Source organism: Aotus nancymaae, unplaced genomic scaffold (genome assembly GCF_030222135.1).
Source record: "Aotus nancymaae isolate 86718 unplaced genomic scaffold, 86718_ANA_hifiasm-v0.15.2.pri h1tg000067l, whole genome shotgun sequence".
Classification (NCBI taxonomy): Eukaryota; Metazoa; Chordata; class Mammalia; order Primates; family Aotidae; genus Aotus; species Aotus nancymaae.
The window spans coordinates 23,401,213-23,428,356 of NW_026988482.1; the positions used below are offsets into that span (position 1 = coordinate 23,401,213).

Here is a 27,144-nt window from a genome sequence, read left to right on the forward strand (position 1 = left end):
CTGTTATGATGATCTGTGATGTTACTGTTTATTTATTTATTTATTTACTTTTTTTTTTTTTTTTTGAGATGGAGTTTCACTCTTATTGCCCAGGCTGGAGTGCAATGGCACGATCTCAGCTCACTGAAACCTTCGTCTCCCGGGTTCAAGTGATTCTCCTGCCTCAGCCTCCCGAGTAGCTGGGATTACAGGCATGTGCCACCACGCCTGGCTAATTTTGTATTTTTAGTAGAGACGGGGTTTCTCTATGTTGATCAGGCTGGTTTCGAATTCCTGACCTTAGATGATCGGCCTGCCTCGGCCTCCCAAAATGCTCGGATTACAGGCATGAGCCACCGCGCCCGGCCTATTTATTTGTTTTTTGAGACAGAGTTTTGCTCTTCTTGCCCAGGCTGGAATACAATGGTGAGATCTTAGCTCACCGCATCCTCCGCCTCCTGGGTTCAAGCGATTCTCCTGCTTCAGCCTCCTGAGTAGCTGGGATTACAGGCACCCACCATCATGCTCGGCTAATTTTTTGTATTTTTAGTAGAGACAGGGTTTCTCTGTGTTGGTCAGGCTGGTCTTGAACTCCTGACCTTAGATGATCCACCTGCCTCCACCTCCCAAAATGCTGGGATTACAGGCGTGAGCCACCACGCCCAGCCAATGTTACTGTTGTAATTGTCTTGGAATGGCACCAACTGTGCCCATATAAGATGGCAAACTTAATCTATAAATGTGTGTGTTTTGACTTCTCCAGTGACTGGCCATTCCTGTCTCTCTCCCTGTCCTCAGGCCTCCCTATTCCATGAGATATAACAATATGAAAATTAGGCTAATTAATAACCCTACAATGGCCTCTAAGTATTCAAGTGAAAGGAAGAGTTGGCAGGGCGAGGTGGCTTACTCCTGTAATCGCAGCACTTTGGGAGGCCGAGTGAGGCAGAAGATCTGAGGTGGGAGATCAAGATCATCCTGGCCAACATGGTGAAACCCTGTCTCTACTAAAAATAGAAAAAATTAGCTGGGCATGGTGTCACACACTTAGAGTTCCAACTACTTGAGAGGTTGAGGCAGGAGAATCACTTGAAGCCGGGAGGTGGAGGTTGCAGTGAGCCGAGATCACGCCACTGCACTCCATCCTGGAGACAGAGCAAGACTCCGCCTCAAAAAAAAAATAGAAAAGAAAAGAAAAGAAAGAAAGAGTTACAGGTCTTTCAATTAAATTTTTTATATTTATTTCTTTTTAAGATAGAGATGGGGATCTCACTATGTTGCTAGTCTTGAACTTCTGAGCGCAAGCGATCCTCCCACCTTGGCCTCCCAATGGGCTGGGATTACAGGCACAAGCCACCATGCCTGGTCAACAATTTTACTATCTCCTGGGCACCATATTTACATATTCTCTTCTATTCCATTCTGTCTCACTGTGTCATCCAGGCTGGAGTCTGTGGTGCTATCATGGCTTACTACAGCCTCAACCTCCCTAGGCTCAGGCGATCCTCTCACCTTGGCCTCCTGAGATCACAGGCACCTGCCACTATGCCTGGCTAATTTTTGTATTTTTCTGTAGAGACAGGGTTTCACCATGTTGGTCGGCTGGTCTCGAATTCCTGGGCTCAAGTGATCTGCCCGCTTCGGCCTCCCAAAGTGCTGGGATTACAGGCATGAGCTACTGTGCTCAGCCAGGTCTCTCATTTTATTTATTTTTTTGTTTTGTTATCTTTTAAGATGGAGTCTTGCTCTGTCACACAGGCTGGAGTGCAGTGGTGTGATCTCGGCTCACTGCAACCTCTGTCTTCCAGGTTCAAGTGATTCTCCTGTCTCAGCCTCCTGAGTAGCTGGGACTACAGGGACACACCACCACTCCTGGCTAATTTTTGTATTTTTGGTAGAGATGGGATTTCACCATGTTGGCCAGGCTGGTCTCCAACTCCTGGCCTCAAGTGATCTGCCCGCTTCGGCCTCCCAAAGTGCTGGGATTATGGGCGTGAGCCACTGTACCCAGGCTTGAAAGAAATTTAAAGTAACATCTTCAGGACTCCATGTTTGGATCTCCTTCCACGAACGCTCTTGTGGAAGCTGTTTTTCTCTCTCCTGGATTTCCCCTCTAGAGTCCCCTTCCACACTCTCTCGTGGAAGCCTGTCTTCCCCTCCTAAACTCCATCTCTCCCTCTATTCCCTTCCACTCAGTGTGGAAGTTGCTTTCTTCTCCTGGATTCCATCTTTCTGGATTCTCTCACTCAGTGTGAGAGTTAGCTGTTTCTTTCTCTCTCCTTCTTCTGTTTCTCTCTCTCTCTCTCTCTCTCTCTCTCAATAAATAAATAAATAAAAGAAAGAAATTTAAAGCAACATTCTCATGAATATACAAATCATACGAAAGTGAAACAGCTTTATTGCTGACAGGGAGTAAGTTTGAGTGGTCTGGATGAAGATCATACCAGCCACAACACTCCCTTAAGCCAAAGCCTAATCCAGAGCAAAGCCCTAACTCTCTTCAATTCTATGAAGGCTGAGAGAGGTGAGGAAGCTGAAGAAAAGTTTGCAGCCAGCAGAGGTTGGCTTATTTACCATTCTTTTTTTTTTTTCTTTTTTCTTTTTTTTTAATAAAGAAGGGGTTTTGCCATGTTGGCCAGGCTGGTCTCGAACTCCTGACGTCAAGCAATCCACCCGCCTCAGCCTCCCAAAGTGTTGGGATTACAGGCGTGAGCCACCGCACCCAGCCGGCTTATTTACCATTCTAAAAATCCTAGGACCCTTAAGAATGACGCTAAATGTACTCTGCCTGCACCCTAGAAATGGAAGGACAAGGCCTGGGTAACAGCACATTTATTTACAGATGGGTTCATGCTGGCCACTTCTCTCCTTTTTACCCCCATAGGCTCTATCTCTTCTCCACCAAGATCAGGCTCCAGAACCTGGCCCAGGTGCTGGCAGATGGTAGGCTCATATGTGATGGATAAATGAATAAACATCCCTCACATCCATATATTCCTCTCCTTCTGCAACCACCCAAGTTCCAGATGTGATTACCTTACCAGGCCACCGCATGCACCCCCAAGTAGTCTCCCTTCCCCAGCCTCTCTCCCTACCTGCCCCAACAAAACCATTCTCTATACCAGCTAGTTGCTGGGGATGATCTTTCTAAGATTCAGAGCTGATCCTAGTGGAGACTTCTGCTTCAGACAATGATGGACTAGCTTGTTTCCGACCAGCAATCCAGAAAGAGCAACTAGAAAAGCCAGAAAGGAAAATGTCTCAATCTGCTCAGCATCATCACAGAGTTACAAAGGCAGAGCGGACTCAAAGGGCCACGATGTTGGGCAAAGTGAAGCCCAAAGAGGTGCACCCAATACACGGCGTCACTTTTTCCCAATTCGAAAGTGGCAGCTGAAGGAGGGAGAAGCCAAGCAGAAAGGAGAGAACTTCGGCACAGCTGTCGGCAATCTTGGGCTGAGAGGACAGAAAAATAGAAGCTTGAGGCCCACTAGATTTTCAGTCAGTACCTTAAAGGCTATTCCCCAGGACGGGGAGGAAACTCAGTGGCAGGGCCTCCACAGAGATCACATCAGAGCTCCGGGACAACTCCATCCCCGACTAGGCTAAGGTGACCTGCCCCTAGCTCTCCACCAGAAGCAAAAGTAAATCCTCTGGAGAAAGAGAACATTAACTAGAGCTCAAATAATCTCTGTAATTCTTCATACAACATGTCCAGCTTTTAATCAAAAATCACCAGCCATACATCAGCTCCAAAAAATATAAATAAAACTCCTAAAAATCAACAAGAAAAACATAGACAATCCAATAGGGAAAAGGAAAAACAAAAGACCTCAAAAAAAAAAAAAAATCCAAATGACCCAAAACATAGTAAAAAGTTATCATAATTAAAACAATGTGATACCACTGCATGACAGATACATAAATCATATGTAAGAACTTAATATAAAGGCTAGGCATGGTGGCTTAGCCTGGGCAACATGGTGAAACCCGTCTCTACAAAAAAATTTAAAAAGTAGGCCGGGCGTGGGTAGGCTGCGCATGGTGGCTCACGCCTGTAATCCCAGCACTTTGGGAGGCTGAGGTGGGCAGATCACCTGAGGTCAGGAGTTCAAGACCAGCCTGGTCAACGTGGTGAAACCTCATCTCTACTAAAAATACAAAAAATTAGCTGGGTATGGCAGTGCATGCCTGTAATCCCAGCTACACAGGAGGCTGAGGCAGGAGAATCACTTGAACTCTGGAGGCGGAGGTTGCAATGATCTGAGATCGTGCCACTACATTCCAGCCTAGATGACAGAGCAAGACTCCATCTCAATAGAAAGAAAAAAGTAGCAGGGTGTGGTAGTGCACACCTGTGTCCCAGCTACTCAGGAGGATGAGGTGGGAAGATGGCTTGAGTCTGGGAGGTGGAGGTTGCAGTGAGTCGTGATCGCACCACTGCACCAAAAAAAAAAAAAAAAAAAAAAGAGAGAGAGAAGGCTGGGTGCGGTGGCTCACGCCTGTAATCCCAGTACTTTGGGACGCCGAGGCGGGCGGATCAGGAGGTCAAGAGATTGAGACCATCCTGGCCAACATGGTGAAACCCTGTCTCTACTAAAAAATACAAAAATTAGCTGGGCGTGGTGGTGCATGCCTGTAGTCCCAGCTACTCGGGAGGCTGAGGCAGAAGAATTGCTTGAACCCAGGAGGCGGAGATTGCATGAGCTGAGATCGCGCCACTGCACTCCAGCCTGGCACCTGGCGACAGAGCAAGACTCTGTCTCAAAAAAAAAAAAAGAGAGAGAGAAAGAAAAATATAAATAAAAGTAAGTAAAATAAATCAACAGGAAAAGGATAGAAAGATGGTTATAGGTAAAAGAGTTAACTGAGACAGGAACAGATTTAAGGCTTTTGTCAGAGAATCAAAATAAACTAGTTGGTCTAGATAGTTAAATGCAAAAGAGAGGGAGGGAGAAATAGAAAAACAATGCTGAATGTAAGAATAAAGTGTTCCCTACCCCTCAGCACTATCATCACGACAGTCTGGAAAGCAGGTGTCTAGGAGGTAGATGGGGAGGGAGGGATGGTAACTACCGCATCGATCTCGTTGAGGACCTTCCACTGCTCATAGGGCACGCCCAGCGCCTCAGCTGTCTGGATTGTCCTCTTCATCTGGCTGGTCCAGACCTTCAGATCCTTGATGTTCTGGTCACTGATGAACTGGGCTAGACTCTTGGCAAACTGAAACACATCATAAGCAAACTCAGACCCACAGGTCCTGGGCTGCCCTTAAAGCATCCCAGAGCCACAGAGTCCATGAGATCATCCCTGCCTTGAACACTCACTATAGGTTTGGTAAAAACCATGAACTAACTTGTCGATGACACACATGCCCACAAGTGCTGTTCTTGTGCACCCTCCCAGGCCCTGAGCACAGAAGCATAGTTCCAGCTGTGACTCATCAGGGCCACTGCCTCCCCGCAACTGTGTGCCCTGTGCTAGGTGACCACTGAAGCCTCACTACCTCCCCTGGACTGTGGCATACCTATCCACTACACTGCATGCACTCAGGTCCCTCTGAGGGTGGCATGCCTCTGATGAAAGGGGCTCAGCGAGTGACAGCTCACATGGAGACCAGAGATCCAGGCATTTTCCTGGTGCTTGGTGACCTTCCCTACATGATGGGAAGATTCTAGACTGAATGGTCATTCACCTGGACTGCTCATTAAAAGAGTGGGAGCCCAGCCCCAGCACACACACACATGCATATATCCAGCCATGCAGAGGGACAAATGCAGGCCCATGTGCACACGCAGGCACACATGCACTGACCTCCCTGCCCCGGGGGGACAGTCCTGGGTCCCCGCCAATCCGGCCCTTGAGGTTGAGCTCGCTCTCCCCGTGCCGGCAGAGGTAGATGGAGCGGGGGGTCACATGGATGTTCATGAGGTAATAGACGATGCGGCTCTGGATGTGGTCAGCCACGCGGTTCACCACGTAGCTCTGGCCTACATCCATGATCTTGATATAGGACAAGTCCCTTTCCAGAGAGAAGGTAGAAAGAGGCCTGTGAATGTGGCCAGGGTCCTCTCAGGGCATGTCTGGCCAGCCACGGAGTCCAGCTGCGAGGCCTTGCACCTCTGACCACCAGAGATTACAAACCTCAGGACCGTTAGCTGGTGTGCGAGTGATGGGGGTGAGGCAGGAGCAACACAGCACACGTGACGCACAGGCAAACCCGGTGGGAGAGGGGGGGAGGTGCTCGTCACTCATCATGCTTCTAAAAGGTGACATCCAAAGTGGGGGGTCCGCCATACCACATCATGACTTTCACCGCTGCTCATGTGCCCCTGGGCCCCCCCTCCTTGCCTATCTGCGAGCTCTCAATGCACTGTCTGTAAGTTGAAGCAAGAGACGGTTTTCCCCAGGGTTGTTGACCTGGGAGTAGCTGGCAAACTCTCCATGCCCCCACTCTTCCTGGTCAGCTGTCCAAGTACCTGGCCTTTCCTTCCCCAGTGACCTCCTCCCGCTAGAACCCAATCCATGTGTGCCGAGCGGCCGCCACACCCCACCCACAAGACAGGAAGCACAGGAGGACAGGAAGATGGTGCTGGTGGCAGCAGCCGAAAAACCCAGCTCGGCCACTTGTCCCACTCTGGACCCGTGCGGCGCTACAGCTGGGAGAGTGCACTGATCTGTCTCTGGGTGTGGGGGTGCAGGGTGGGCTGTGGTTCAGACTGAGAGCCTCTGGATATTCTCAGCTGACCTCTTACTGTCTGGACCTTGGGACCTTGGTTTGGGGGTGTCATGATGACACCACCAATAAAAGCAAGGGCAATGCTTACTGACAAATCCAACAGCAGCCGCTCTAGACAAACGGATCATGTCACAGAATCAAGAGGAGAAATGTTGTCCTGGGGGGACCATGAAAGCCAGAGAGGCCCAGGCGGCAGGTGCCATTCAGCTCAGGCCCGGCCTGCACTAGCTCCAGAACCCAGCTGAGGACACTGCTCTGTGCACACCCCAAAAGCATTCATCTCACAGTTGCTTGCGTTTCTTGGTTCATGTGCATTACATATGCTTTGTTTTTTTGGGACTGGGCTGGGGTGCAGTGCTGTAATTAAAACTCACTGCAACCTCTGCAGCCTTGATCTAACTGGGCTTAGGTGATTCTCCCGCCCCAGCCTCCCAAGTAGCTGGGAGTACAGGCATGTGCCACCACGCCTGGCTAATTTTTGTATTTTTTGTAGAGACAGGGTTTCATCATGCTGCCAAGACTGGTCTCAAAATCCTGGGCTCAAGCAATCCTCCCGCCTCAGCCTCCCAAAGTGCTGGGATTACAGGCATGAGCCACTCTGCCTGGCCTGTACCATATGTTCTTATAGAATTACAGAACCCAAGCACAAGTTTGTATTCCAGCCTTTTCACTTAATTCAGTGTTATATTTTCCCATGTCTCCCCACAATGGTGAGTTATAATGATGACAGTAATACTTTACCAAGGGCTAAATTATTATTTACTCAACCACTGCCCCATGTGTTCTGTAAGATGGAATTTGGTGAACTATGGCCAGGCAGTCAACTCAGCCCTGGGCTGTTTTTATCGTTTTACTGGAACACAGCTCTGCCCATTGATTTACATATTGTCTATGTTGCATTTGTACAGTGACAGCAGAGCTGAGTGCCTGCAACGGAGACTGCACATCCTCTAAGGTCTAAATAAAATACTCACTCTCTAATCTTTGACAGAAAATATTTGCCAACCCCTGCGCTAAGACCCCCTGCATAGAAATTCAGCTTGGGCCGGCACAGTAACTCACACCTGTAATCCCAGCACTTTGGGAGGCCAAAGTGGGAGGATCATTTGAGATCAGGAGTTTGAGACTCGCCTGGCCAATATGGTGAAACTCCATCTCTACCAAAAATACAAAAATTAGCAGGGCGTGGTGGCAGGCACCTGTAATCCCAGCTACTCAGGAGGCTGAGGCAGGAGAATCGCTTGAACTGGGAAGGTGGAAGGTTGCAGTAAGCTGAGATCACGCCATTGCACTCCAGCCTGGGCAACAAAAGCGAAACTCCATCTCAAAAAAAAAAAGACATTTGACTTGATTTCATGATGAAATGGTATAAAATCCTGACTTTTCGGATGAGGTAACAGGTGTCGTACAAGTCACCTCTGGCCAAAAATTTCTGCCCCAAGGAAATAAACAAAAAAGGTCAAACCATCTCTGCTTTTTGGTCCCCCAGCCACCACCATGGGGAGCCACAGGAGGCAGCCAAGTGCGACCCCTGCCGCCCGCCATCGCAGCTGCAGGGCACGGCGCTGCCCTCACTCACCTATCCAGGTCCTCATCCAGCGACTCGTAAGAGTTCTGATAGCACTCAATGCGCCTCATGAAGTCATCCGTGGCCTCGTCACTGTCGCGGTTGACATAGTCAGGGCTGCCCAGTTTCACTTGCTGCCGGAGTCAGGCACAGAGCAAGGACATATCAGAGAGCAAGGAAGCTGCTGGGCAGGGGCTGAGGAGGTTGGGCCCGAGACCAGGGCAGAGACCTGAGGCTGGAAGCTAAGCTGGGGGGCTAGTCCCATGAGGACGAGTCCAGCAGCTCCCTGGTCTGAGTTCTCCCACCAGTGCCGAGAGAGTATCACTGAGGGTCCTGGGATCGAAGTCCCTCATGCTTGTGGTATAGGGGAAGGCCTGGAAGCCTTTCTCCACCCTGAACTCTCATTTCCCCAGACCCAGATAGCCATTTCTGAGATAAACTGGGGGAAGGGAAAGGAAGAATTAGTCTTTCTTTCTCTGAAATATAAAACATGCCCCCACCCACCCTCCTATCCCTGCAGAAGCTGCTCTCCTACTGTCCAGGTGGTTACGAGAGGAGGGTTGCCCACCAGCCATCCAGCCTTCCACATGGTGGTTCACAGAGGTGAGGCTCACCTGACCCAACATTTGAGGTTACACTGCCTCCCTACCTCCACAAGGTTCAAGATCAAATTAAGGTTAGCCAAAACCCGAAAAGGGATGTCCTTGCCACATACCACTTCTGACAAGGTCAGATGCACCACTCACCACGATGTTAGCAGCTATGACCTCAGGATCCACACAGATGGACTCGACAAAAAAGGTCTTTGGCAGGACCAGAAGAGCCAGGGTGGCAGGAGGGAAGAACACGGACACGTTCAGGGCCTCCTGCCTTGTTTCTCAGAGCTCTCCACTCCCCAAGGCCCATGCTGACCAGCAGCCCTGAACCCTGCTTCTGGGGTTGGAGGCAGGGTCAAGGAGTCCAGAGCTAAGGCAGGTGCTGCCCTATCCTAGACTGTCCCACCAAGGCCCACTTCCCCCAGAAAGCAAACCCCAGGTGGAGACAGCCCCTCTCATCCCAAATTACACCCAGGAGCCATGCCAGCCTCATGCCCCTCATGCATCAGTAGGTGATGAGAGGAGCCCTGGAGGGCAGGGGGCATGCCACAGTTCCGCCAAGGAGCGGAGTCAAGGAGGCCTCACCTTGTAGCCATTCTGTTCTCCAAAATTAAAGATGGTCGCTCTCCGTTCTCGGGTGGTGTTTGTGGCATCAAAAACCTAGGACCAAACTAGGGTTAACTCAGCCTCTTGCCTTGGGGAAGGTAGGAGGCAACTGAGGGCTGCAGCACAGACTCTCTGGGGACTGGATTTCTCAGGAGGACCAGCTGCTGCCAGGGCCACCTGCCTGGCCAGTCTCCTTCAGACTTGCAAGGGCTGGGTTGGCCCTCCCCTTCCTTAGAGAGGATGCCCCAAGGAAGCTGGAAGGAGAGGATGTCTGTGCTCCCAGTGGAGGAGCAGACCCTTGGCAGAGAAGAACCTACTCAGTGCTGCTCTGCACACAGTGGGCACTCAGTTTGTGTTTGACCAACAGGAATTCCAGTAAAACCAGTTAAACCTGGTGAACTGAACTTATGTTTATTTCTACTCCATCCTGACTCCCCAGTAAAATGAGAACAGAAGGATAAAGAGAAAAAGAGAAGAGAGGACGGGAGATGGAGACGCCAACACAGTTCTGTCAGATAGACCCGTGGTGATGAACTGAGAGTCATGTAGGAAACCGAGCATAGGTGCTCGCCAACGAGAGCACTCAGGAGCATGCACCGGCACCATTAAGAAAAGGGGCAAAGCTGGAGAGGAAATGGGAGGACTGGCTGGCTGACAAAGAAGAGCTGGAGGCCCAGGCCCCCTTCCCAACCCCATCCGGCTGGGCAACGACCCATCTGGAGCTCTTTGCGAAGTACCTGGGGCCTGCACAAGCATCCTCTGATGTGGCCACTCGCCAGCACATCTAAGCAGTTTTTTAACAGCATCGCTTTTTTATTTTTTAAGTTTTTATTTTATTTTCAGAGATGGAGTCTTGTTGTGTTGCCTAGGCTGGAGTGCAGTGGCTATTCACAGGCAAGATCATATGCAGCCTTGAGCTCCTGGGCTCAAGAGATCCCCTAAACTTAGCCTCCTGAGTAGCTGGGACTAAGGTGTGCACCACCACACCTGGCTTACAGCATCATTTTTTGTTTTTATTTAAAAAAAATTTTTTGGGAAACAGGGTCTTGCTCTGCTACCCAGGCTGGAGTGTAGTGGGGCAATCACAGCTCACTGCAGTCTCAACTTCCTGGGCTACGTGATTCTTTCACCTCAGCCTCCCAAGTAACTGGGATTACAGTCATGTACCACCACACCTGGCTAATTTTTTAAAGATTCTGTAGAGACAGAGTCTTGCTGTGTTGCCCAGGATGGTCTCAAACTCTTGGACTCAAGCAATCCTTCTGCCTCGGCCTCCCAAAGCGCTGGGATTATAGGCATGAGCCATCATGTCAGCCCAGCATCACTTTTTTAAAAAGGGTGTCCAACCAGGGCTCACTGGACACTCCAGCAAAACCTCTAACAAGAAAAACAGAAATGAAATCAAACAAATCAAAAAAAGGAACTTGGGCTGGACATGGTGACTCACGCCTGTAATCCCAGCACTTTCAGAGGCTGGGGCAGGCAAATTGCTTGAGACCGGCCTGGGCAACATGTTGAAACCCTGTCTCTATGAAAAATACAATAATTAGCCAGGCATGGTGGCATGTGCCTACAGTCCCAGCTACTCAGGAGGCTGAGGTGGGAGGATCACTTGAGCCCAGGAGACAGGCTGCAGTGAGCTATTTAAGCCACTACACTCCAGCCTGGACAACAGAGCAAGACCACATCTCAAGGAAAACAACAACACCCATATACTTGTAAGATAATGTTGAAGAAGTCTCTCTCAAAACAAAAAAGACAAAGAGAGAAAATAAGGGGAAAAAATATAAAATTATAATCAAGCTAGCATGCAGCCACCAGGAGTTCTAGAAAAAGCAGCTCAGAAAATGGGAGCAGGGATGGAGTGAGTTGCCAGAAAGGGGCAGAGGTGATTTATCAAAGAAATACCACACGACATGTTAGTCTAAGACCTTCAGAAAAGAAAAGTAAAAAAGATGAAAAAAAAACAAAAAACAAAACAAAACTACATGACAATTTCCCTGACCTGGAGAACAAGTATTATGATGGAAAGGGCCCCCTAGGACCATGTATGGTAGAGGAGAGAAGATCCACCACAAAGCACATCACCTTGAAGACCCTAAAGGCCTCCCAAGAGGAAAGGGCATGAGAAACTCCCAGCTCCCTCGAAGAGATGAATCTTTTAGGAAGATCAGCAAATCAGAATGACATGAGACTTCTCCACAGCCACACTAGAAGCCATAAGACATTACAGTGGAAAAGTCCTAAGGGAAAAGCACTTTCCACCTAGAATTCTATACCCAACCACCAAACGTGAGGATTGAAAAAAGACATTTCAGCTGGGCATGGTGGTTCATGCCTGTTGGGAGGCTGAGGTGGGTGGATCATCTCAGGTCAGGAGTTCAAGACCAGCCTGATCAACATGGTGAAACCCCATCTCTCTTAAAAATACAAAGATCAGTCACGTGTGGTGGCAGGTGCCTGTAATCCCAGCTGCTCAGGAAGCTGAGGTAGGAGAATCGCTAGAACTCAGGAAGAGGAGGTTGCAGTGAGCTGAGATCATGCCACTGCACTCCAGCCTGGGGGACAGAGTAAGTCTCCGTCTCAAAAAAAAAAAAAAAAAAAGACATTTTAGATATGCAAGATCTCACACAATTTACCTCCAGAAGCACCTTTCTCAGGAAGTTACTGGAGGATGTGCTTCAGTGAAACAAGTCAGCAAGTCAAGGAGAGGATGATGTGGGATCCACAGGTAGAATATTCAACCCAGGAGAGAGAAGGGTGATGCCTGTGCTACAGGCACAGATTGGAGCTGGGGACAGAGAACTCCAGAGGGCATGACTCCAAGAAGAAAAAGGACACCCCAGCTCAGCCCTGTTCTGCCCTTCCATCTGACTGTGGGGGGGGCCACACATAGGTGGAATCCCCTTAACCCAGGATTCAGTGGGTTCCTGCAATTACCAGTAATGCTGAGCAGGACTCTCCCCACCCACACCAGGAGAAATCACATTTACTAAAGACTTAGGCTACCTGATACCTGTAACTTCTGGGGTGGTCAATAATACAAGTATTCAGAGGGAAGTCCTGCAGGGTCAAATGCAGCCACCACCTCCCCAGAGGGAAACTCCTGGCCCACATCCAGCCTCTGGCTTCCTCCTGCATAGCTGCTGCAGACTTCCTCCCAAGGGCTGGCACCCACAGCATCTGGGGCATACACACCCTGCCTTCCCCTCCAGATGAGCAAAGGCACAGATGTGGGTGGGCTCCCATGTCACTCCCAGCTGTCACCAGGGTGTCACACTCACCGCCACATGTCCCCCCTCCTCACTAAGGAACCGCCGGACATCACGGAGGGCTGCCAGGGCACACTGCCTTCAAGAGAGAAAACACAGGGTCAGCCCAGCACCCGAACCTGGCTGCAAGAGGGCGGTCAGGGACACAGGACAGGAGGAGACATGAAAGGAGGAACAGCCCCGAGGTCTCTTACTCTCCTTTCAAAGTTTCTCTTCTCTTTCCTTGGGATAATTTTCAGTGTTTGGCTAACTCTGCTCCTATAAAGTAGAAGGCTGTACTCTTAGCCATCAGGAATATTTTTTAGCACTACTTTTCTGTATTTCTCCTCATCTTCTCATGATGTGCAAATCCATGCTGTCATCGTGCCACATTCATGATTTCTAACTGTCACATATTTTCCCTGATTATCAAAATAAGCCTTTTTTTTTTCTTTTCTTGAGACTGTCTTGCTCTGTCACCCAGGCTGGAGTGCAGTGGCACAATCTCAGCTCACTGCAGCTTCCTTCCAGTTCAAGCAATTTTTGTGCCTCAGCCTCCTGAGCAGCTGGGATTACAGTCGCAAACCACCACACCTGGGTATTTTTGCATTTCAAAATGAGCGCTTTTAAAAGCAGCTGTTTTCTTGTATGCATGTCAGGAGCTGCTGATGGGGAGGGGACGAGCACTATTGCTGGACTTTGGGCAGTGTTAGGGTTCATGTTCAATTTTCTTTCCTGAAAGAGAATTCCCCAAACCACCCCTTCTGGGAGGGGTTCTGCATCTCTGCCTCTATCATATCCATATCCTCCAGAATGGGAATCCCTCACCTATGACTGACCACTGACTATACAGTTTTCAGATCTCTCTCTCTTTTTTGTTTTTTTTTTTTGAGACAAGGTCTCAGTCTGCCACCCAAGCTGGAGTGCAGCAGTGGGATCATACCTTACTGCAGCCCAAAATGCTGGGCTCAAGCGATCTCCTGCCTCAGCCTCCAGAGTAGCTGGAGCTACAGGGGTATGCCACCACACCTGGCTAATTTTAAAATTTATTTTAGAGATGGGGTCTTGCTGTGTTGCCCAGGCATACACAATCTTTAGAAGGTCTCAGCTTTTTCATTTATTGCTGCAAAATGGATTGACACATGAGGATTTTTTTTTTTTTTTTTTGAGACAGAGTTTTGCTCTGTTGCCCAGGCTGGGGTACAGTGGTGTGGTGCGATCTTGGCTCAGTGCAACCTCTGCCTCCCAGGTTCAAGCAATTCTTATGCCTCAGCCACCCAAGTAGCAGGGATTATGGGCATGTGCCACCACACCTGGCTAATTTTTGTATTTTTAGTAGAGATGGGTAGTTTTGCCATGTTGGCCAGGCTGGTCTTGAACTCCTGACCTTGAGTGATCTGCTCACTTTGACCTCCCAAAGTGCTGGGATTACAGGTGTGAGCCACCGCACAGAGCCACAATTGTTCTCATCTTATCAATCTCTCCTATGAGGTCTGGAGATAAATAAATTACCTTTTTATCTATTATCTTCCCTTTTTATATGTAAGGGTAAAGCTAGATCTCTTAGGTTTGTGTTTTTTGAGACAGAGTCTAATTTTGTTGCCCAGGTTAGAGTGCAGTGGCACGATTTTGGCTCACTGCAACCTCCACCTCCTGGGTTCAAGCAATTCTCCTGCCTTAGCCTCCTGAGTAGCTGGAATTACAGGCATGTGCCACCAGGTTCAGCTAATTTTTCAGATTTTTAGTAGAGATGGGGTTTCACCATGTTGGCCAGGTGAGTCTGGAACTCCTGACCTCAGGTGATCCACCCTCCTTAGCCTCCCAGGTGCTGGGATTACAAGCATGAGCCACAGCGCCTAGCCCTTCTAGCTTTGTTGATCTTTGGATTTTGTGTTTAAACTTCTAGTGTATCAAAGTTGGCTCTCATCAGGCCAGTATGCCCAAAATACAGAGGCAGAAGCTGATCCGGGAACCACGGAGAAATCAGCGTTAGAGCTAAGTCCAGGGCACTGAAAAGAGTTCTACACCTATGCCTCCTTGTGACCTTCCCTCCATCCCTCCCTCCCTCCCTCCCTTCCCTCCTTCCTTCCTTCCTTCCTCTCTCTCTTTCTCCAGGGTCTCACTACGTAGCTCAGGCTCGTCTTTAACTCCTGGCTTCCAGTGATCCTCCCACCTCAGCCTCCCATAGTGGGATTACACACATGAGCTACCATGCCCAGCCCTTGTAACCTATTCTGTGCCCCAATGGGTCTCTCAATTAAACCCTCAAAGTGCTTTCTTCCTCATGCCAAAAACATCTAAATTCTGAGAGTCCAGGTAACTGGCATTGCTGGGGACATTTCTCACCACCTGCATTTACAGTCCCATGTTCTGGGCTAAGATCTCTTTTGTGGGCTGCTCTGGCCATAACTCCACCACGCAGGACAGACCTCAGGGCCCCAGTGGAGATGCTGAGGGAAGAGACTGGGAGCCTGTGCATGCCTGCGTGTGTGTGTGTGTGTGTGTGTGTGTGTGTGTGAGTGCGAATGGGGTGAAGAGATGCATATGTGCATGAATCCACATGTGTGGGTGTGTATGTGTGTGTTGTGCCCAAATGTGACCATGTAAATATGTGAGTGTACCTGTGTGAGCATTCCCTGGGCCCAGCTGCATATGCACATGAGTGTGCACAATTCCTGTGTGCACTGTGTGACTAAATGGGCACAGGTATGAATGAGTGTACCCACAGGATGTGTGTGCATGCACCTATGTGTATAAGTTTGTGTGTGTGTGTCCAAGCATACACAGAGTATGCATGTAGAGGTGCCCATGTGTGTACACATGGTGTGTGTGTTGTACACATGTCTTCATGTGCTATGTGACTGTGAGCACATATGTGATCATGCTTGGTGTGTACGTGTGCACAGATCCAGATGTGCATACAGGGTGAGCACAAGTGTTATGTGCCCACACATGTGCCTCTGAGGTATGCATGTGTATGTGCACCCACCTTCATGTGTGGTGGGTGACTGCATGTGTGTGGAAGAGTTAACATGGCAGGCTTGAGAATGGTCCCTTTCAAAAGGCCTGCTTGTGAGGTTGGCCCTTGGCCAGGGTCTGGGAACTGGATGGTAAACAGTTCCCTCTAGTGACCTAAAACTTACCCTGAATTGTAAGAGGAGCTCACTGTGCACAGACTGTTCATACAAACAACATGGTTCATGCTGCATACCTGCTTTCCCTCTGGGAGTCTGGAATTTTGGTACATGCTAGGCACAGGGTGTCTATGTGACCAGCCTCCAACAAAAACCTTGATCACTGAGTCTCTGATGCACTTCTCCAGCAGGCATTTTACATGTGCTGTCACAGTTCGATGCAGGAGGACTTAAGTGCATCCTGTGTGACTCCCTGGGGGAGAATCTTGGATGCTTGCTCCTGGTTCCTCTGGACTTCACCCCAGGCCCCATTTCTCTTTTTGATTTTGCTTTGTATCATTTCACTGTACTAAGTCTTAGCCATGAGTCCAGCTATACACCAAGTCCTGGGAGTCACCCTAGCAAATCACTGAACCTGAGGACAGTCTTGGGGACCCCCAACACACCATGTATGAGTGTGCTCAGGTGTGTGTGTATATACAATGAGAACATGTGTGTCTGCATGTGTGTACCTGCCCTTGAATCATGTGTGGCTTAAGTGAGCTCAAGTATTTATATGTGTAGGTACCCACAAATGTACATATATCCTCACGTATAATGTGACTGTGTACACACAAGGCGTGCATGTGTATATACCCTGCACTATGGTATATGTGTGTCCAGATGTATGCCTATGAGGTATGCACATACATGCATGTGCCCATGCGTATGTGTGTACAGAGGCTTGTGTGTGGCATAGGACTGTGCGCAGGAGTATGAGTGTGCCTGTTAGATATGTGTACTCATGCCCTTTCATACATTATTTTTTGAGACGGAATCTTACTCTGTCACCCAGGCTGGAGCATAGAGACGCAATCTTGGCTCACTGCAACCTCTAGCTCCCAGATTCAAGCAATTCTCATGCCTCAGCCTCCTGATGTAGCTGGGATTATAGGCATTTGCCAACATAGGTAGCTAATTTTTGTAATTTTAGTAGAGACGGGGTTTTGCCATGTTGGCCAGGCTGGTCTCAAACTCCTGGCCTCAAGTGATCCACCCACCTCAGCCTCCCAAAGTGCTGCAATTACAGGTGTGAGCCATCACACCCGGACTTGCATGCACTTTTCTAGACCTTCTGCTGTGTCCAGTATCAGAGATGGACCTCAACATCGTGTGAGTAACTGGGTATGAATGAGTGTGACCACATGGGAAACACAGCTGTCTCTTCCCAGGTTTTCAATTTTTAAAACTCTGGTCCTTTTATTTTTGCCAATTGGAAAATTTTGGGCTGATTAATAGGAAATGGACCTGTGGTCCAGCCAGAGCCAGGATTCGGATACAGGAGAACGGGTTTCTAGGGCAGCCAGAGGGTATGCCTGCAGAAAGGCAGCAATGAGCCTGCCCCAGCTTCTGTTGCAAGGTGACCTCGGACTAGCTTCCCAGCCTCTCTGGGTCTAGGTCTCTTTGTTTCAATTAATCCCAATATCCCTACCTTAGAGGGGCAGCCAGAGTGGAATGGCTGGCAGACTCTCCCCCCAAACACAATGGATTCAGACAGGACAGACTTCAAATTCAAACCCTGAGTGACCAAAGGCACCATCACTTTCTGGCCTTGGTCCCAGCATCTGGGAAAGTGAGGCACTGCCTAACACAGAAGCTTCTGGGAAGATCAGACAGGCTGGGCTATCAGCGTCCATAGCTTGGTGTTGTTTAAAATTTGCATCTGGCAGGGATAGTCAAAAATAAAATAGGCTGGGTGCAGTGGTTCAAGCCTGTAATCTCAGCACTTTGGGAGGCTGAGGTGGGTAGATCACTTGAGGTCAGGGGTTCCAGACCAGGCTGACCAGCATGGTGAAAATACTAAAAATACAAAAATTAGCTGGACATGGTGGCGGGCGCCTGTAGTCCCAGCTACTCAGGAGACTGAGGCAGGAGAATCACTTGAACCCAGGAGGTGGAGGTGGCAGTGAGCCGAGATTGTGCCACTGCACTCCAGCCTGGGTAACAGAGGGAGACATCGTCTCAAAAAATAATAATAACTTTAAGGCCGGGCGTGGTGGCTCACACCTGTAATCCAAGCACTTTGGAGGCCAAGGCGGGTGGATCACCTGAGGTCAGGAGTTCAAGACCAGCCTGACCAACATGGTGAAACCCTGTCTTTATTAAAATAATAATAATAATAACTTTAAAAAATAAAATAAAATAAAATTTGTATTTGATAAGTTCCTTGACCTACCTATTGAGGAATATTGGAATGATGGACACTTTTTAGTGGTAGATGGGCTTAGATTCAAGTCTGGGCTCTGATGTAAACTTGCTATTTTGTGTGAGAGTCCTGGCCTGTCTGGGCTTGTTTCCTCATCTGTAAAAGGCGGGGTGACAATGGGCATCAAGAACCCAGCATGCAGCAGATTCAAATATTAGTCCCCTACCTTTTATCTGGTTCAATATCACCAGAGGGTCCAGCCTTGATTTTTACCCACAATTTGGCCACAGAAACCTAAGTGTCAGGCTCCCCTTCCCTTGGTGCCACAGCCCTGCCCGGCCACGCCCATGTAAGAACAAAGGCAGTCTATCGGCTGAAGGTCCAAGTCCCACAGCAAGGAGTTCCTGCCCCCTGGTGGCCAGAGAAGGAACAGGTAGCCTAGTGTGGACCCCAGTGGCAGCCTGGTAGCCTCTGGCCTGGGGCTGGGCTTCCTTTGGAGAGTCACTAGAGCTGGGTCAACCTCTGCTTACTGCCCTATCCTGATGACTGGGCCGAGAGCAAGTAGCCACCCTAGGTTGATAAGGGGATTCTCAAGCCCCAGCTAACACCTGCTGAGAAAAGCACAGCATGGCTGCTCAGACTACCCGCTGGTGCCCAGTTCCTTGAATAAAGGACTCAGTTCAAGTCTGAAAGTTGTTGGGGGTGGGGGGTGGCATATACAAATTTCTATCACAAGAATAACAGCAGGAGTGTGAACTACTCACCCAGCAGCGTTTAGGAGATTTCAATGCAAAGCCAATCACACCAGCAATCACACACCAAGAACATCATCGCAAGCACAGAGTAAAAATGCTCCAAATACATAGAAGAGGGCTTATCCTGGGGCAAGGGAGGAATATCCCGCTCCCAGCTCCATCCCTGAGGCCTGTGTGCCTGTACTCACTCAGGCTCCCCTCCCCAGCAGCAGCCATCCCCACGGGGGCTGGGGTAAGCGCTGTGACCTCCAGGCAGCAGCTCTGACCTGCGGGGCTGAGCCCCTCTCACCTCCCTGAAGTTCTGTCCTCCCCTCCCACAGGCTGTCCTTCCCAAGGGCTCCTTAACCCCAGGGCAGGAATGGCCCAGCCACCAGGAGGCCACACAACACACCCTCTCCTCTCATCCCCAAACCCATCACCTCCCACCCCCACCACATCCTGAGAGGTCCAGAGCCCAGCCTTGTCACACAGCCCTGTCACACAGTCGTCGGGGCCAGGCAAGGCCAGGGCTCAGAAGTAGCTCAGTCATTCCCCAGCAGCTCCACTCCAGGGACTTCTCAGTAAATGGTCAGTAATATGTTAGCTTTCTCCACACTGGGTCCCCTCACAGCCTCTCCCTCTACACCCAACACATATACTTACTTCCTGATTTTCAGGCCCTCTTCGTTGTCGGGGAGAAAAAACTCAAAAGATTTGTAGGTCTTGACCATGTCCCGGCGATACTGGCCGACATTGAACTCTGGCGGGAAGGAGAGGCTCAGCATTTACAGCAACAGCAACCCCTACCTACCTGACCCAACCAACCCTGACCTTGACCCAACCCAGGCCAGCCTTCTCTGTTCTCTTCCCCGTGCCCCACAAAGCTCCCCTTGGACAGCTGGGCCAAGCCTCACCCCGAGTGGGCACACCAATCCAGTTCAGGTATCGAGTCAACTTCTTGGAGATGTAGGTCTTGCCCCTGGCGGGCAGCCCCACCATGACGATGAGCGTTGGGCAGTTGGTCATGCACACTAAAAGGCAAGCAGCACGGGGTCAGATGAGGGCGGGGCCCTCCCAGCACACCCCTCCCTCTCGGCCTGTGGTCTCTCAGCTTCAGGGCATGGGACTGGCACCAGAGGTATCTTCTTGGCTTCCTAGCATCACACAGCTCCCAGAGTGCCCCCAGATGCCAGCTTCAAGCCAGTGTTGGTATGCCCCCTTCCCCAGGGCTGCCTGGGCTCTGGCAGACACAGTGAGATCTCTCCAGTCCTTCTCATCCTGATGGCACCTTTATCACCAGATATAAAGTCAACCGACCTTGCCGCTGGCTAAACATGACTGGGGGGTCCCCACCACATGAAGGACAGGACCAAAACCCAGCAGGGTAATCAACACCCTGCCTCTGTCATCCAGGAATCCATACCCTAACCTTTTCACATCTCTCCCACCCAGCCATCACTCAGTGCTCCCAGAACACACAACCCCACTGCATGCTCTCCCCGGGGTGAACTTCTTTTCATCACACAAAGCCCAGCTCAAAAGCTGCTTCCTCAACGAGTCCTTTCCCCAAGGCATCTCCATGGCCACTAGGAACACCCTCACCCTCAATCCCGGTCACCTCACTAATGACACTCTTCTCTCTAGACTGATCACTTACAGCAGCAGAAGCCTTGTGGTATCTGAGCCATTCAGGGTCCTGGGGCTGGGCACAGTGCTGGCGCTCAGGAATTGTAGGCAGGATCAGGGAGAGAGGCATCTAGAAACCTCTCAGGGTAAGGACTACAAGGGGTTGAGACCAGAGATCCAGACTGATGCCTACAAGGACAGTCCCTCTGAGAGCCCACCCACCACCATTCATGTGCCACAGGTCAGTGTGCCAGCCAAAGAAGATGTCAGGTTAGAGGCAGGGAAGGGTCTGATACAGCCCCCTAAATCCCCAGCTGGCCAGGACAGATGCCAAGGCAGCAGAACTGCCAGCTTCATCTCATGGAACCCAGCTCGGTTTTCTTTTTTTGTTTTGAGATGGAGTCTTGCTCTGTTGCCCAGGCTGGAGTGCAGTGGTGCAATCTCAGCTCACTGCAACCTCTACCTCCTGGGTTCAAGCGATTCTCATGCCTCAGCCTCCTGAGTAGCTGGGATCACAGGCACGTGCCACCACACCTGGCTAATTTTTGTAATTTTAGTAGAGATGGGGTTTCACCATGTTGGTCAGGCTGGTCTTAAACTCCTGACCTCAGGTGATCCACCTGCCTCAGCCTCCCAAAGTACTGGGATTATAGGCATGAGCCACCCTGCCCGGTGTTTTTTTTTTGAGACAGGGTCTCTCTCTGTTGCCCTTGCCCAGGCTGGCATGTGGTGGCATCTGGCTCACTGCAACCTTTGCCTTCCGGGTTCAAGCAATTCTCATGCCTTAGCCTCTCAAGTAATTGGGATTACAGGCGCATGTCACCATACCCGGCTAATTTTTGTATTTTCAGTAGAGATGGGATTTCACTATGTTGGTCAGGCTGGTCTCGAACTCCTGATCTCAGATGATCCACCTGCCTCGTCCTCCCAAAGTGCTGGGATTACTAGGTGAGCCACCATACCCAGCCTCCAGCTCAGTTTCCAATGCCATCAAACGCCGTCTCACGTCAGAAGCCTCAGGAAGCTTCCTTTTCCTCATCCTTAGGACCTGGGTCAGGTAAAACCATAGCAGACAGGCAGATGGACAGATGTGGGGACCTGTCACTGCCCCTCTTCTGCCCACTTGGCTCTGCAAGTGCCTTCACCTGGTTGCCCTCCCTAGACAGACTGTCCCCAACAACAAGTTGTCTCCCTCAGAGCACAGAGGCTCCAGGAACACTTCCATGGGGGGTCAGGGGTCAGGCCTGGGTTGCCATCTTGGGAACTCATTGGGAACTCTGAGCCTCGATGTCCCCAGCTGTAAAATGGGACAAGCATCCCTCAGAGAGGCCTAGTGCTATCCCTATGGAAGAGCCTAGGCACTTCTGGGAAGTTGTGCCCTCTGACCTGCCCTGGCAGATACTGAGCTAAAGCCATAGGTGTACTTCAGCACCGACTGCCCTTGGGACTTGGGGCATGGAGCCAGTGGCCTGGCCCCAGGCAGGCCCTGCAGGGAAGCAAAGGGCCCTGCTTTGCCAGTGGGGGCTCCATCACTCCTGTGCATGGCCCTTGTTTAAAGGTGACCCAACCGGTGAGCCTCAGGGGCAGGAAGGAGGAGACCCCATGAAACAGACTGACTGAGTGAGAGTGAAGAAACTTGCAGAGAAATCTCAGCATTGGCTAAGGTGAGAGGAAAACAAGTTAGGCAAGGCCTTGCCTCCTCAGGGCCGGTGGATGGCCGAGGCCCGAGTTGTTTGCACAGTTCCTGGCCAGGTTGCAATCAAGCAATCAAGGCCAGTGTATCAGCTGCTGCTAAGCAGGAGGAAATCCTGCACCCACCCACCCTGTTCATCCCACCTGCTGGCTGCTCCTTCAGGGGCACTCCCAGAAGCTCAAGATTGGGGATCTGCACCCCTTCTCCACATCTCCTATTTTCCCAGAGACAGCTCCAGCCTCCTCCCACGGCACCTGGTGACATTTCCCTTCCCCCTCCCACACACACGCGCAGCACAAGGTGGGCAGGCAGGGCAGCAAATCAGGCCTGGGCACGAAACAAAGCAATAAAATACCTATCTCCTCTGCTCCCCAAGATAAGCTCCCAAGGAAATGACCCAAAAGAAAACCAAAGTTCAGTATATCACAACAGCTCTGCTTAGTACTGCAGAACACTGGGGAAATCCCAGCTGTGAGAAATTGCCAACAGAGGCACAAGGAGAAAACATATCGTACCACTGAAACGGACCATGTGGACTAAGCGGGCTGGGTGTGCGGCTGCAACTGCAGCTCTGAGCCCACAGGACCCCAACACCGAGCAAACAGGACAGCAGAACACACTGTTTACAGCCGGGCATGGTGGCTCATGCCTGTAATCCCAGCACTTCAAGAGGCCAGGGTAGGCGAATCACCAAGGGCCAGTAGTCCAAGACCAGCCTGGACAACACGGAGAAACTCTGTTTCTACTAAAAATACAAAAATTAGCCAGGTGTGGTGGTGCACACTGGTAATCACAGTTACTTGGGAAGTTGAGGCAGGAGAATCACTTGAACACAGGAGGCAGAGGTTGCAATGAGCCAAGATCGAGCCACTGCACTTTAGCCTGGAAGACAGAGCAAGACTCCATCTCCAAAAACAAAGAAACCAACACTGTTTATAACATCGGAAGGAAATGTGAAGACATGTCAGCGCAACTTCCCTCGTGGATTCCTTTCCTGTAAATGCGCTGCAGGCCCCACAAGCCCTAGGAGCCAAGGGGCCTGGACATGCCTAGCAACCGGCAGTGTCTGTGTGTGTTCCGGCACTTCCACTGCAGGAGCAGCCACAAGTCCCTGGAGGGGGCGCCAGAATTGACTCCTGAACGCAGCCGCTCTCACCTCCTTAGTCCAGGCTGGGGAAGGCAGAACTCTTTCAAATGAAGGGCCTGTTTGGAGGGGACTGACAGTCGTCTCTCCTGTTGCCCTGTGCCCACACCAGTCATGTCCTGACCCAGGAAGAGTCTTGCCACCTTGCCACCTTTCGGCTGAGAAAAGCCATCAAACACTGTCCTTTCTGAGGTGCTCCCTGAGTCGGCTCTGGCCCAATTTGCCCCCAGAGTTCCTCCAGGTCTGAGCTCAGAGGCCAATGATGGGAAAGGTAAGAGCCTCCCAGCCCTCAGGTGTGGCTCTAAATTTCATCAAGTAGGGGCATGGCTGTGGGAGTGGAGGCCCTGAGGAGCTGGGGACTAGACTCCAGAGAAAACCCAGTACAAAGCACAGACCAGCAGTGGGTACAGCTGCCTCCTCCCCACAAAGCCCTGGGACCAAATCTGCTTCCACCCCGACCCACGCCCTCTGGGTTCAGACTGTCCTTGCAATCACTCAGCCTACAAGTCTACTATGCAAAGAGTAAAATGCTGCCCGAAAGCAGGCCCTGGGAGCTAGAGGTGCTGCGCGGGCAGGTTCCATGTTCATTCACTGCTTACCCACTCCCTGCAGTGAAGCTGGGACCCGAGGCTGAGGCCCAAATCCCCACACAACCTCCAGGTCTCATCTTTGGCCTCTCGGGTGCTACCTCCTCCTCCAGGAAAAAGTGAGGACCCAGAACCCAGCCTACCCCAACACCCTGAGATATCGTGATGGAATGAGCCCTTCAGCTCAGGCCAGAGCCACATTCAGTCCCAAACTTAAGAGCCTGGAGAAACACAGGTCCAGCCTCAGGGGCTGCAAGACCTTCCCATTAGGCCTCAGCTTCCTCTCACCTATAATGGGGGTTGGCTGGAGCTGATGCATCAATCCCTGACTTGGATGCAGTGAGAAGCAAAGAAAGAATGGTAGTGATGAGAGAATACCCTGACTCCGCTTATTGAGGACCTGCTTCTTAAAGGCTCACGGACTTGGCTGGGCACAGCGGCTCACACCTGTAATCCCAGCACTTTGGAAGGCCAAGGTGGGCAGATCATTAGGGGTAAGGAATTCAAGACCAGCGTGGCCAACATGATGAAACCCCATCTCTATAAAAATATAAAATTAGCCGGGCACTGTGGCACATGCCTGTAATCCCAGCAACTTGGGAGGCTGAGGCAGGAGAATTGCTTGAACCCAGGAGGGGTTGCAGTGAGCTGAGATCGCACCACTGCACTCCAGCCTGGGCAACAAGAGCAAAATTCTGTCTCAAAAAAAAAAAAAAAAAACAAGTCCAGGCGCAGTGGCTCACACTTGTAATCCCTGCATTTTGGGAGGTCGAGGTGGGCGGATCAAGAGGTCAGGAGTTCAAGACCAGCCTGGCCAGCATGATGAAACCCAATCTCTACTAAAATACAAAAATTAGCTGGGCACGGTGGCAGGTGCCTGTAATCCCAGCTACTAGGGAGGCTGAGGCAGGAGAATAGCTTGAACCTGGGAGGCGGAGGCTGCAGTGAGCCAAGTCCATGCCATTGCACTCTAGCCTGGGCAACAGAGCAAGACTCTGTATCATAAAAAAAAAAAAAACCCTAAAAAACAAACAAACAAAAACAAAGTCCAGGCCCTCACTCCTTTCCTCTATGTAATAATAGCAGCTACCCAGCTAAGTCAGGACCACACAGCCTTAGTAACACAGACTGGCTCAGCCTCCACACCTCCAGAAGAGTCTCAAAGGAAGGTTGGCCATCGCCCTCAGGACTGAGTGTGCATTGTAGACAGCCACGGCCCCACCCGGACCTACACCACAGTCAGAGCTATGACTTACTACAACTCAGTCTGGTCAGAAACACGGCCTTCCCCTACTAGAACGCACAGTGTGGGCAGAAATACCCTTCCCCCAAGACTCATATCATGATCAGAGCGGTGACCCCAGGCTGCTGCAGCAGGATGAGCACAAAGAACTCTCCCCTCGCTTATCATACATAAGCAGAGGCAGGTTCACAGGGAGACCCAGGCATGTCACATAATCTCCTGATCTCCCCTTCACCGTCAGTTATACTAGACGTTCTCTGAGGTCCTGGACAAGTTGCAAATTCACTACAATGTTTCAGTTACTCCTAAAACAAATCTTTCTTTTTCCTGGTAATAAAAAAGTTGCAGGCCAGGTCCCACGCCTGTAATCCCAACACTTTGGAAGGCCGAGGCCAGAGGGTCCACTTGAAGCTAGGAGGTGGAGACCAGCCCAGACAACATAGCAAGAACCTGTCTCTACCAAAAAAAAAAAAACAAAAAAAAAACAAAAAAACCTGGGTGTGGTGGCACACCTGTAGTCACAGCTACTCAAGAGGTTGAGGTGGGAGGATCGCTTGAGCCCAGAAGGTCGTGGCTGCAGTGAACTATGATCGCACCACTGCACTTGCTCCAGCTTGGGCAACAGAGCGAGACTCATCTCTTGAAAAAAAAATGCTGGCTCATTTAAGGACAGGGAGAAACTCAAAGAAGCGATTTAAACACCCGGGACTCTAGGAGAGGTGAGCCCCTCAACAATTCCATGAGTTTCAGCATTCTCCTAGCTGTTTCACCCTCAAGTTTTACTGTACCCCCATGACCCCAGGTGGATGCTTACATGTCCAGGGAACCCGACACAGGCCCACATGGCATACTTTTCTGTCTCTATACTGAGCACATCTGCGCTGAAGTTCCTACCCAAGCTCGGCTTTAAGGCCAAGAGGCACCCTTCCTCCTGTTGGAAAACTAGCCCACCTTTGAAAATTTTGGGCTCAGAGAGGCCAAATAATTCGCCTAGGGTCACACAGCTCAGTTCCAGTCCAACAACCCTGCCCACACTCCTTGGCCGGGAGAGAGGGAAGGGCCTGGGGTGCCCACAGAGTCCTCCCCAGGCTGGGGGCCATGGGGATGGGGTGGGGAGCGAGGGGGCCAGCGCCCTCCCCGAGGTGATGGTGGCCAGACCTAGCCGCTGCCAAGCTGATATGCCCCCACACACCTGTCCCCGCTCCCTGCTCTGCCACACCTGTCTCTGGCCCACCACTGTCACGACCGCCTCACCTGTCCCCAGCAGCCTCGCCAGTCACGACAGCCTCACTTGTTCCTGATTCCCTACCTGTCTCCGTCCCCTTCTCTATGTGAGACCCCCGCCCAGGCCGCCCTACCCACCCATCCCAGTGCACCTCCCACCCCCTCCCGGAGGACCCCGCCTCACCACCGCGCGGGCAAGCGTGCAGAGCGGGCCGCCCATTGCTGTATGGCATCCAGATCTTTTTGAGGGGGTTCTGGGTCAATTCCCGTGGGGACGCCATCCCGGGGCCGGGATGAGTCGGATTGCGCCGCTTCCAACACAGCAGCCAGGCCACCTCGGGCCACCCGAGGTCCCGCCCCTCCGGCCCCGCCCCTCCTCAAGCCGCGACAGCCCATGTCTATCTTCCCGCAGGCCCCGCCCCAGAGTGAAGAGGCTCCACCCCAGCTGAAAAGGGCCCAGCCTCCGACCACGCATGCCCAACTCACCTACCCGCCCGTTTTGGAAAAAGTGGGCCCAGATCTTCAGGCCAGGATCAAGAATGCGCATGCTCAACTCCCGGATCGTGCTGGCCCCGCCCCAGTTCAAGGCCCGGATTGTGCAGGCCCCGCCCCAGATGCGCAAACTCAGCGCTCCCTACCTGACCCCGCTGATTTGCATAGGCTCCACCTACGGGCCCCACCCTGGCGCTGCATCCCTGAGGCTCGGCACGCGTGGATTCTGCTCCTTGCTATGAGGGAGGGGTTTGTGTGCAGTGGGACGAGGCCTACGTGACCCGCAAGGCCAGGTTGGTCAGAGCAGACAGGGGCCACCAGGCCTGCTGTACCAGCCGTCAACT

The 27,144-nt window shown here is 51.1% G+C and overlaps 1 protein-coding gene across 4 annotated transcripts in view; it reads right to left on the reverse strand.

Moving 5' to 3' along the window:
- The window catches only part of PFKFB4 (6-phosphofructo-2-kinase/fructose-2,6-biphosphatase 4), a 47,325-nt gene that overhangs the window by 16,107 nt on the left and 4,074 nt on the right, over positions 1–27,144 (reverse strand). The window contains exons 1-9 of one of the 4 annotated variants that reach the window (XM_012467652.3): positions 26,493–26,648; positions 19,706–19,822; positions 19,455–19,551; positions 12,772–12,838; positions 9,467–9,541; positions 9,032–9,088; positions 8,298–8,419; positions 5,794–6,001; positions 5,056–5,202 (exon numbers count right to left, since the gene is read on the reverse strand). In XM_012467652.3, coding sequence (XP_012323075.1) covers positions 5,056–5,202; positions 5,794–6,001; positions 8,298–8,419; positions 9,032–9,088; positions 9,467–9,541; positions 12,772–12,838; positions 19,455–19,551; positions 19,706–19,822; positions 26,493–26,589 — 987 coding nt within the window. In that variant the 5' untranslated portion in view covers positions 26,590–26,648. The other 3 variants (XM_012467654.3, XM_012467653.3, XM_064367046.1) reach the window with 3 other exon arrangements.